The sequence below is a fragment of the Alexandromys fortis genome, unplaced genomic scaffold (assembly GCF_014885135.2).
Source record: "Alexandromys fortis isolate MF-2015 unplaced genomic scaffold, M_Fortis_MF-2015_v1.1 scaffold_260, whole genome shotgun sequence".
Taxonomy (NCBI): Eukaryota; Metazoa; Chordata; class Mammalia; order Rodentia; family Cricetidae; genus Alexandromys; species Alexandromys fortis.
This window is the reverse complement of record NW_026068136.1, coordinates 659,122-671,514: the sequence shown is the minus strand read 5'-3', so window position 1 is coordinate 671,514 and position 12,393 is coordinate 659,122. Positions and strand designations below refer to the sequence as shown.

The 12,393-nt window shown below is 44.1% G+C and overlaps 1 protein-coding gene across 4 annotated transcripts in view; it reads right to left on the bottom strand.

Moving 5' to 3' along the window:
• Positions 1 to 723: 723 nt before the first annotated feature.
• Positions 724 to 12,393, bottom strand: part of Sinhcaf (SIN3-HDAC complex associated factor) — a 24,932-nt gene continuing 13,262 nt past the window's right edge. For 3 of the 4 annotated variants that reach the window (XM_050126503.1, XM_050126505.1, XM_050126506.1), the window contains exons 2-6: positions 10,939 to 11,085; positions 9,171 to 9,270; positions 7,394 to 7,520; positions 5,310 to 5,460; positions 724 to 2,689 (exon numbers count right to left, since the gene is read on the bottom strand). In XM_050126503.1, coding sequence (XP_049982460.1) covers positions 2,530 to 2,689; positions 5,310 to 5,460; positions 7,394 to 7,520; positions 9,171 to 9,270; positions 10,939 to 11,066 — 666 coding nt within the window. In that variant the 5' untranslated portion in view covers positions 11,067 to 11,085 and the 3' untranslated portion in view covers positions 724 to 2,529. Of the gene's footprint in view, positions 2,690 to 5,309; positions 5,461 to 7,393; positions 7,521 to 9,170; positions 9,271 to 10,938; positions 11,086 to 11,616; positions 12,365 to 12,393 lie in introns of those variants that run through there. The other variant, XM_050126504.1, reaches the window with a different exon arrangement.

Genomic DNA, 12,393 nt, shown 5'->3' with positions numbered 1-12,393 from the left:
TACAAAGCAAGTTCCAGGACAGCCAGAGCTGCAAAGAGAAACCCTGTCTGAAAAAAAAAAAAAAAAAAAAAGTAAAAAATGGAAATGTGGTATTTTGTAGTATCGTCTGAGAAGCAGGTTCTGTATATACAAGTGCTCTGACCCTTGGCATACTAGGAACAGAGGGAAATGGTCTAGAGTATGACATAGTAACTCCAGAGACTGTCAGGCTTGGCAGCACACACCCTTACTACCAGCTCGGATATATAACTCTCAAAAATACTGTTTAAAGCTTCTATCTGGACTTTGAGTTCCTCATAATTCTGTTAAGTTGTTTTATACAAGAGCCAGGTCTGACTCTTCCCACAGATAATTAAATCTTAGCATGGACATTCCATTCAAGTTATAAACCAAGACATGAAGTTCTCTGCATGTCAGCTGTAATATCCATTTATTCTTCATTCCCCACCCCAGTTCATCAAAATAAACTTACACCATGTTCCCACAAAGAAAATTTTATATTTTATGTACATGGGATGTTTTTGTCTGCCACCAACTGTGTGCGGTGCGCTTGCCTGGTCCCCAAGAGTACAGATGTTTTTGAGGTGTCATATGCATGGTCCTGGGAACCCAACGTGGGTCTTCTGCCACACCAGTCAGTGCTCTTAACAACAGAGCGATATCTCTAGGCCCTGAAAAACACTCTTACCCGAGACCTTTAAAATAAAACCACAGAACAGATCCTTTTATTTTCTAGTAAGACTAAATTTATTCAATACCCTAGAGTAAAAGTTTTGATTATAAGTATCCAACAGTATAAAAAGTACAAAACAGATCTGTAGATTTCTAATATATTAATACAAAGTGCATGACTACATACAGTACGTCCTACGGCAGAGAGTGGAGGGGAGAAGACTGTGGTTGAGGTCTAGTAATAAATAAATAAATATAGAAGTAGAGATGATCCATCAAAGTATATTCTACCACCAATACTGCAGCCAAAATGTACAAAAGAAACATCCCGCGTCGAAGCAACGCGGGAGAATGGTAACGGCTGGACTCTGTACTACACCAAGGGCTGTGGAGAACCAACCCACTCACTGGGCAGTCTGTGCATGCGGTGGCTTGTACTAGGTAGGTTTTTCCAAAAAAGAAGAGACACACAAAATGTAAAACTATAAAACTATAGGATGCCACAAATGGTGGCCCTCCCAGTTGTGAAACACCAACAGACTCTTAAAAATCCAGTTTTTAAAATATCATGAGCGACAGAATACTAAGGCAGCCACACACCCCTCCCTGTAGGAGAGGTCTGTAATGGCACTATTTTTCCTGAACTTTGAAAAGAGGCGGTCGGACAACTTCAGTCTGGCTCAGCTGAGCGCCCTCATTGGGATCTCCACACGAGGAGCCCCACTCAACTATCTTGATGTTCAGAAGCCCAACTCCAAGAAGCCGACACAATCCAACCAACCAACTTAGCCTCAACACACAACTCTTTTCTTCTAATCAAACTTTAAATAGAGGGAGAAAAACAGTAAGACAAAACCCAAAACCCTAATAAAGTTATGACAAGGCAAAGAGCTACTCTATAGATAAAAAAAAAAAAAACCTCCACAAAAGGTCAACTGAGGTAATCCAGAGCTAGAACTGACTCGTGCGGATTTCAGTGAATCCCAGACAGCTGTGTAACACCAACGTCAATTATTTACACACTGCAAGCCCTCTAAGAAATGTGCCCCGAGCAGCATCCACTGTGCCCCTCGCATCCCCAGGACTTACACATCCTGTTTAAGTAGTTTATAACCACGTGTTCTCTACCGCATGCTGATGCTTTGGTTCTATCCCTATAGGACCTTGCTCATCCTACAGGCTGGCCTTCCCCAGAAGGAGCTCTGGTTCTGTTTTATAAGATTCACATAGGACGAGAGGAGGCGACTCGGTGCTACCTGTGTGTGTTCAGAGATTGCTTTGTCCTCCAAGCTATTTGCAGAAAGCTCGGTCTGTCCTGCTTAATCATCAGTAGTACAGGTCTGAATCATCAGAGCCTTGGCAACACCTTAGCATTGAAAAACTCTTAACTACCTCTAGGGGGCAGGTCGTGCCACTGAGTTATGACAAATCATGAGGGAAAACAAGTGTAGCCAGCCATTTAAAAATGCCCCAACCACTGCCTCTCCACAGAAAGACTAAAAACTACATATGGTTTATCACACACAAATCCCATCTCTGTCCCCTGAAATTCCCCTACTTCCATTCATTAGAGGGGATTAAAAAAAAGACTTTAAAGAGCACTTTACAGCAGCATTCAGCTTTCCTATGAATACCCAGCATCTTAAATATTATGTACACTTCTTTCTTGTAGTAAGCTAGAAACTGGCTTCAAAGTTTGTTGGATGGGGGGGATGGGTAATCCATGAAACTATTCTAGAAAAATGTCTTTTGGCAGAATAGCAGGTATCCAAGTTAAAAATAGGAGGGTCAGTTTGTTGCTTTGTGGTCTTTTCAAAGTTTAAATTCGCTCTTTGTTCCCTTCTACATGAACCTCAGTCACCACTCCTGAGTGGAGATGGGCAGGGGCGCCGGCCCCTGCTCCTCGGGCTTCTCAGCAGCTGCCTTCTTACTGCTGCAGCAGGGCTTGAAGAGGTGCGTGTCGATGAGAACCTCCCCAAAGCGGCCCTTGTAGATGATCCCACAGCAAATCTTCTGTCTAAAACAAAGGAAAACAAGACTTTACAGCAGGCGTTTTTACAACTCAAGTTTACCCACCGAGCCATCCTTCCGGCTTTTTTTTTTTATATATATATTTTTATGGTTTGTTTAACTTTATTTTATGTGCACTGGTGTGAAGGTGTTAGATCCCCTGCAACTGGATCTTCAGACAGTTGTGAGCTGTCATGTGGGTGCTGGGAATTGAACCCGGGTCCTCTGGATGAGCAGTCAGTACTCTTAACCACTGAGCCATCTCTCCAGCCCCGCTTCCAGCTTTCTTGAAACACTCTTTGGTCACTCTTTTTAGCAAACCCCACTCTCCCCACTCTACTCTGATTCTCTGCCTACTTCCTTTTGACTCCCTCTATTTCTATGCTGACCTTTAGGATTTACGTGCATTTTTTTTTTTCTCCGTAGCTTTTGGTTCCTGTCCTGGAACTAGCTCTTGTAGTCTAGGCTGACCTTGAACTCACAGAGATCCGCCTGCCTCTGCCTCCAGAGTGCTGGGATTAAAGGCGTGCGACACCACCGCCCGGCTTACGTGCATTATTGATCTTAGATACTCAGATTTACAAAAAACAATCCTGCTCAATCTGCCTCTATACACTGCTCTAAAAGCAGTGACCATTCACCCATACACCCTGATGTGGAACGCAGCTCAACACGGGTGTCTTCCCCAACAGTACCTCACCTGGAGCCCACACCAATCTGGAGAGACTAGCTGGACAGCACAGCCCTGGAATCCCATCTCTGCCTCCCAGTGCTACGATCAAGGATCAGCCTCAAACTCACAGATATGTTCCTTAGCATGTTCCAATTTATATTATACTTTCACTTCCATTGATATGGGTTGGTTTCTACTATTTTGTTTTGCTGGATGGAACTTTCCTGTCTCTTACCTTGTACAGAATATACTTTATTTTGCTAGAGTCTTTGTTTATCCATCTTTTCGGTGTTGCTAATCACCACGGTCACTAAATTTGGGTTCTAGTATTTCTTTCTGTTTAGGGCAGGGCTAGGTATGGACTGAACGTAGGTCCTTACACATATAATAAGGGAACCTACGCCCAGCCCTATTCTACCACATTACTTCACCTTTTCTGTTCTACCTGTATTTTCTATATGGGTTAACATGCTAACTTGACATGTCTGCTGGCTTTAGTCACATGACAGGAGTCTAGTGACCTCAGTAGAGTTAGTATCAGCGAGGCAAGGACATTTTAAATCCATCATCATCTTTACTACCACAGACTTTAACATTAACAAGTAATTAACCCTTTCCCTCTATTTTATTATTACTTATGTATATATGTGTGTATTTGTTCCTGTGTGTAGAAGTGCTCACTGAGGTCATAAAATGTCAAATCTCCTAGAGCTGGAACTAGAGGCAGTTGTGAGTTCCACACACCAGGACGCTGGGAGCTCAACCAGGGCCCTCTCCAAGAGCACCAAGTGCTCTTAATTGAAAAGTGTTCAACCACCAACCTCTCTAGCTCCTCTTCATTTTTAAGCTTTCACAATTACTTTTTTTTTGGTGGTGGTGGGGTCTAATTATGTAACCCAGAGTTGCCTCAAACCCAAGCTTAGCTCCAGTCAACTGTCTTATGCACTTGTTCATAAGGTATTTTTCAGTAAATACAGGTTTATATTGGGTCTCTCTCCCTCCTCTCCTTCCCCCCACCCTTGGTTTTTTAAGACAGGGTTTCTCTGTGTAGCCCTGGCTGTCCAGGAACTTGCTCGGTGAACCAGGCTGGCCTTGAACTGAGATCCACCTGCCTCTGCAGCCCAAATGCTGGGATTAAAGGCCACACCTGGCTCAGAAGTAGTATCTCCTAGCAACTGAAGACCTTAATATATACTGGTTTCCAGCTTGCTTTATGTTTGTTTCAAAGAATTCATCTTTATGTGCTGGTTGTTCCTGTTACAGCAGTAAATTTTCTCTGCAGTCCTACACTGTCCTTCATATTGTATAGTTTTAGGTATGTCTACAGGAAATGTCTTAACTGTCTTCTGTGCCCCAGGGATATTACTTTTCCTTTGAAAACACTCTCCCCTTCCTAATTATTGTCTCTTCTTGTTCTCTGGCCACATGCCCACATTTGAACTGGTCTCCGAGTGTCCCTGTCACCATGACAGTTTTGACTGCCAACCTGAGGTGGGAAACTGTGCCCACTGTAGGCGGCGCTGACCCTAGAGAATCTGCTGAGCACGAGCACATGTGGATTCATGTCCTTTGCTCTGCTCTGCCGAGGCCAGTTCTCAAGTTTTTATTACCGTGACTTCCCCATGGTGACAGACGCTGTCACCTGAACCGACTGAGAGCTAAAATAAACCCTTTCCCCTCGTGTGTTTTATCATCACAACAAGCAGAAATGAAACCAAGACCTATTAATGGAACTTAAGAGACTTTAACCACTTACTCTTTTTTTAAGTGATAACTCTCAGAACAGCTAGTCTTAATCAATGTCAATTTGAGTCTTACACCCAAGGTCTGCTCAATGTTCAATTCCTGCTCTCCCAACTTCCTGCCTGTACCACCAGTTATCTGTAAAATATGTCCAACCACTCTACACACGGTACGCCGCAGCCAGCGGTGGAGACGGGTTGGTTGTTTTTACCTTTTCCAGTAGGTAAGATCTAAGAAGGAAAACACTGGAGTCCTGTTAGAACTGGACGCCATCTCTGTATCTGAGCCGTCGTCTGACTGGTTACTGTAGCAGGGAGACTGTGCGGGGGAGGCACTTGAGGTGGTGCTGTGAGCATCCGAATCTGCAACGAAGACGGAAGACAATCGAGTCTCATCGTGTGCAAAGTCCAGGTGCTGCTCTACTTCTCTAAATGGGAAAGTAACCTCAGGAATAAAGGTGATTTACCAGCCTAGAGCTACACCAGGATCTGTCTGCACCATGTATGTAAAAGCCAGAAGATAAAGCCACGCGTGGTGACACACACCCTTTCTCCCAGCACTCAGGAGGCAGAGGCACACATTTCTGTGGGGTCAATTTCTCTGAGTTTGAGGATACCTTGGTCAACACTGTGATTTCCAGGATGACCAGAGAAAGGTAAAGACCGAATCTCACAAAAAAAAAAAAAAAAAAAGTAAAGAAATAAAATAAAAGCCAGAAAATACACCTTTGGGTTGATGGCCACTATGCTGTTGCACTGAATATTGCAACCACCATTTAAACTTGTCACCTGCGGACATGGAGAGAATAGTCCTCTAACCCAGAGAAACAATTAATTGATATTTATGAAACAGCAACGCTTTAGTTCAGATTCTGTGTGTGCATGCACACATGCACATACAACCTTGGAGACCAGAGGCTATCTGACACCCTGGAGCTGGAGTCAGAGGTAGCTATGAGCTACCAGATAAGGGCGCTTGATGGGTACCAAGGTCTTCCGCAAAAGCTGCTGCGTGCTGAGCTGAGCCATCTCCCCAGCCTCACGGAAACATTTTCCTGGAGTGCTTACAAGGGCACAGGGTACAGCTCAGCAGTGAGTGCTTCCCTGGCACACAGAGCCGCTGGCATTGCAAGGAAAATAAAAGCTTAGGAATATAAGGATCTCACGAGTTCCTCTTAAAAGCGCTTACATAAATAATGTAAAATTAAACATCTCAATTAAGTGTCATGTGTTATTAGTATGCTAATCCACTTTAATAAATAGTGTTTAACTTCCTAAAGAAAAAAATCTTCAGGAGGATTCTAGCAGGAACATCAGCAAACAGCTTCTATGCGAGGGGGATCACTATCTCAAATGCTCAGTGGTTTCCAACCACTTGATTTCAGTGTGTACTATTTTTACATTTAAAAGCTACAATATCCTCAGATTTAATCTACAACTTTAGGACACCAAGACACATAACAACTACATGGAGTGAAGAACTGAAATTGTCAAGTCTTCATTGGTAAGGATCACTTAGGCACCAACAAGACAGGTGGGCAACAAACAAAGCCCCAGGCTTCTTTGAACCAGAACCCCCAAAACACTTAGGAATCGTCATTTATCTTTATTGTAGTAGTGACTTGTTTACTAAATGAGTAAAAAGACAACAACCTGGGCATTCTATCTCCTGTGAATAACCACATTTTTACTATGAAATACTCTTGGTTTTGCCTGGTACGTGTTTCACCCATGATATGTGAAAGCCAGGCTGGGATCTTTCCCGAGGCAGGGTCTCTCACTGAACCTGTCACCTCATTCCAGGGATCCCTTGTCTCGAATCTTTTAGTGCTGTTGATCACAGGCAGGCACGTCTGCCCAGCTTTTGGTTGTTGCTGCATTTATCTGTGTATATATACAGGCACACACATGTCATGTGCACATGCAGAAGTCAGAGGACAACTTGTGGAGTTGGTTCTCTCCTAACACGCTGGTCCTGGAGATCAGGGCTGGGCAGCGACTGTCTTGGCCTCCACCCAGCTTTTTTTATGTGGGTGCTAGGATCCGACAAGCCCTCAGGTCTCTGCAGCAAGCTCTTTATCCACTCCAGGATCTCCCAAGCCCCTTTAGTTACTCTAAGATATCAAATCAGAGTCTATTTTCACAGAAATAAGAACACATTCACCAAGTCAAAAGTACCTTCCAAAGGGCAAGGCTCAAAAACAGGAAGTGGACCACCCCAGTACTTATTAGACAGTAAGCAGGAAATGGATTCACACATACTGTAAACCGGTCAAAAATAAAACACTGAACTCACTGTGGCGTTTAAACTCCTTCTGTAGTTTACTGATCTGGTTGCTTTTCATCCTGTTTCCAGACAGAGTTTTCACTTTCTTTGGTTTCAATGTTGTCTTCAGACTGGGTCCTGCCCTTGCATCTACCACCTGGAAGGAAACACTGAATATTTAATACCATTCAGGCCCACGCTTACTCGAGAACCAGTTTATACCAGTGTTTGAGGGTTTGCATCTACCTTTGACTGTCACATGACAAAGAGAAATCACTACTTATGACCATTCTGCATGCTAAGCCCCGAGTTTACCAACCACAGCTTTCCCTCTCCCCTGTCTAGCATGGCCTTTAACAGAGAAGATTGTCATCACCTTCAAACATCACAACTGTGATTTCCTCAGGTAAGCTATTAAAGAAAAACTTCTTACGTATTAAGGTAATAGTTCCCTAAGAAACCTATTGCAGCAATTTAACGTTATCAATGGACAGTACTGTGCTGAGTAAGAAAAACGCCTATTTATGCAAAATATTCTATGCAATGTAAACTTCATAAACCTTGGCCAGAGATGGTGGCTCACACCTGTAACCCTAGTGCCTGAGAGGCAGGGTAGTCAAAACAGAAGGTCAAAGTTGTCTCCTGCCATACTGAGCTGGGGCTACATGAGACTTTGTGTTAATAAAGCAAAAGCCAAAACAAATATCTGAAAAGCTGGCTAGGATTATTAAAGAATTTAACAAAACTGTAGACGAGGCAATGCTGAGGAGCACAGGTTTAATGTAGCTCCAACACTCTAGTTCCACCTCCAGCACCAAAAATTAAAAAGCGCTGGGGGCTGGAGAAATGGTACAACGGTTAGAAGCCCTTGATGCTGTTGCAGAAGTGAGTTCAGGTCACAGCATCCACCTGGCGGCTCAACACTCAGTAACCAGTACCAGGGACCCAATGTTATCTTCTGGCCTCTACAGGCATACCACAGGCATGCGGCACACAGACATAAACGTGGACAAGCTGGGCGGTGGTGGCGCACGCCTTTAATCCCAGCACTCGGTCAGACGGGAGACCAGCCTGGTCTACAGAGCTAGTTCCAGGACAGGCTCCAAAGCCACAGAGAAACCCCGTCTCGGGGAAGAAAAAAAAAAAAAAATCATAAACGTGGACAAAACACACACATTTTTAAAAACAAAATAAATACATCTTCCAAAAATAACATTAAGAAGTGTTGCTCAGATCACCTCAATTAAATGGGGGGAGGGGCTGCTCTTCCAGTGGACTCTGAATGCCATGCCTGGCATCCACATCAGACACAGCTCACAGCTGCCTGCAACTTCAGCTCCAAAAGCTCTGGTACACTCACAGAGTAATAATTAAAAAAAAAAAAAACAAACAGATCTAAATATATATGACATGATTCTAGTGACAGGGGCAATAAAGTGAAAAGGGTAACAGAACTCACACCGACACCGCTGACCTAATCACAGCCTACACAACAGATAGGCACTGCCTCATTCAGGTAGCTCTATGGATAGCTGACAGCTTTGTAGCCAGAAGCCTACAAGTAGTAAGTAGTAAACACAAGGCTAAACTTATGTGCTCACGCGTTCAAAGCAACATGGCATTCTAAGGGGTGAAGAGGGATCCACGTGTAACCTAAGGACACTGTAAACATCCTGGGAAATGCTACACCAGGCTAGTGTTTTTCTTTATTCTTGTAGTCTTTTCTATCTTAGTGACACAGAACTTCCTAAATTGGGAGTGCTGACGTTAATGTTATTTTAGCAGAGATAGAAGAAGACCAACTAACGTGATTCCAGTTTTTTTTTGATCCCGCCGGCAACTTCTTCCATCTTTTCACAAGCAGCACACAGGCATTGCAGATGTCTCCCGAGCGAGTCTCGTGCAACCTGACAGGAAAACAGAGCATTATCTCGCTTTCCACTCATGAGGCTTCAGATGTGGATACTTCTCTTGGAGAAAAATACATCTATTCATGGCTCATCAATGTGATTTGCCTTGGGAGGCAAGGGCAGGTGGGTCTCTGTGAGTTCAAAGCCAGCCTGGTCTAGAATAGTAAGTTCCAGGACAACCAAAGCTACAAAGTGAGAGCAGAAGGAGGGAGGGGGGGAGAGGGAAAGGGAGGGGGGGGAGAGGGAAAGGGAGGGGGGAGAGGGAAAGGGAGGGGGGGAGAGGGAGGGAAGACTCAAATCAGATTTAATGTTTACATGTATCCGTGTGTACCATGTGTATGCCTGGTGCCAGAGATTAGGATTAGGATTTCCACCAGGGTCCCTGCAAGAGCAGCAAGTATTCTTAACTGCTGAGCCATTCCTTCACCCCCAAGATTTAAAACTGAAGAGTACCAAGTATGAGCTGTGGTGATGCGACCCTACAATCTCAGCATTCAGGAGGTAGGGGCAGGAGGGCTACTATGAGAAACATGGGCTAGCATGATACACACTCTAAAAACACACAGGACGCCAGGTATAACACACACACCTCCAATCCCAGTAGTCAAGAACTTACCTACACGGTAAGTTCAAACAGTCTCAAAAAACAAAACAGCAGGACAAAGTCTAAGTCTCGAACTAACAATGAGCAATCAGTAAGCCCTTAAAACAAAAAGTGGTGTGTGGTCTGGGGCTCAGTGGGTAAAAAGCACTCGCTGGACAAACTCCAGGAGGATTTGGGTTCAAATATGCAGAACTTACATAAAGCCAGGTGTGGAGGCGTGCAACGCAAAACAAAACAACACCAAGCGTGGTCATGTGCATCTGTAATCCCAGTTCTCATTATAAGTATAAAGGTGGAAAGAGGAGAATCTCCGGAAGTTCACAGGCCAGCTAGCCTGGCCTAACAAGCAAGGAATAAGGAGAACGACCATCTCTAAGGCAAGGATCAACACCAAGGTTGCCCGGCCCAGCATGAATCACAGCACATACAAGCACTCAAATGTTCACATTCAAACAGTGGTGATGCACGCCTTTAATCCCAGCACTCAGGAGGCGGGCAGAGGCCAGCCTGGTCTACAGAGAAGCCCTGTGTGGAAAACCAAGGACACATGCAATCAAGCAAAATCCAATCTCATGCAAATGCGCACTCTCTCAGGAGTACCATCTTCTATCATAGGAAGTGGTTCAACATTAAATGTTTTATTTCATCCAGGTATCTGTTGGAAAGATACCCCGGTAGCATTCCCTGGTAAATTTCAGGACAGAATATTAAGTATAATGCTCCTCAGCAAGTTAAAACGTATAAACACAAAGTAGAAACAGCACTGGAGGCCCACTATTGGTAAGAGAATAAGGATACATTTTGAAAATTTACTTATACATCCTACAGTTAAGAACAAAAGGGTCTGTCTAATTGGAACCATAAAAGACTTCACAACTAATTAGGCAGGGGAAGCTGTCAGGATCGTATCATTTTAAGAGCATGGAATCCTCACTAACCCAGATATTAAAAAATGGGCGTTTTTAGAGATTAGCACATCGTTCCCCTTGCTTTGCGTGGAAATATATTTCCACACACTTTTGACTATTTTCCTTCTAAGAATGGAACATAACTAATCTTACCCAAAACAGCTCTGGAAGTCCTTTTCATAGCGTTTGCTGTCCGTGAACCGAGAACTGGAGGACTTGGCTCTGCAGATACAGCAGCCCTCTATACTTCGGTACATCTTTGGCTTGTGAAAACCAAACATCTTCTCTTCTGAGCAATAGCTGTAAGGACAAGGAGATTGACACAGCTTTTGTGAGGGCAATGACAAACCATGCAAGGACTTCCCTCTGCTCCGTCCACCGTAGCCCCAAGTCAAACAAACTAGAAGGGCTCCCCAGATCTGCTACTCCATAGTACCAGGGCCAGGACACAGAACATGCAGAAATGCCTGGCTAGCTACACCCACCACCTCCTTTGTTTCTCCTGGCAAATATTCCAGAAAGAGGACAGAATCTTTCTTAAATTACACACCCTAACAACTAACTATACCATATCCTCAAGGAACATGGCCCCTATCAGCAAGCCCATGCTGGGCTCCAGGGTCCCTCAGCATCACAAGTACTTGCTATAGGTTTCACACCCGCCCTTCTCCCCTCTTTTACCCTAACTCCCTCCAGCTCAAGGTTTTCCCTCCCCCAACTACTCATCCGTATAGCTGAGCTATGCTCTCTCTATTTTCCCTATCTCTGCTTATTCTCCCTTCTCTTACAGAACCCTGGCCATGCCCAGTTCGCTGGCCATGTTCAATGTACCTTCTCCCTCTGCTCTGGACTCTTCCAGATGCCTCTGGCTGTTCTCTCTCGGATCCACATAAAAACCTCAATCAGAGAATGGAGCGGTCAGTCACGTTGGCACTTCCTTTCACTGTGCCTCCTCGCATACACATGCCATTAAGAATATGACTAAAACTTCATAACAATTTTGGTATCTTGTGCCTTTGTATTATTAATGCAACTCCACCCTAGGAAAGTTGTATGCGTTCAAGACACAAGAAACTCCACGCATCAACCGTGCTCTATGGAAACGGGGGTTAAATGGGAAATTTATCACCTTGAGCTGAAAGGAAGATATGAAAATCACAGAAACCCAACCTTAGAGTTTAGAAATGATGTCCCCAGGCACTAATGAGTGGAACTAACTCCTCTGGTCAAGATCCCAGTACTAAGGAAGGTAAATACTATCTTTAGGTTGGAGGCCAGTGAGACTCCACATCTAAGTCAACTTCAGCAGATCTGGATTAGGGGACACAAAAGGCAATGAATGATGGGCATGAAGGCCCATGCCTGCAATCTCAGCAGCATTAGGGACACTGAGGCAGGACTGCCACGGGTTCGGGTTCAAGGTCAGTTTGATCTGCCAAGTGGAGGGAAAATAAACATGGAAACTTAAACTAAACCTCAATGGACCAACCACAGGAGGTGTACACCCAACTACCAATTACCACAAAACATCATGCAAAGAAAGAAAAAAAGTACAATTCTCTTTGCACATACAATGCTGGAATTTATAACCACAGACCATGTATATAT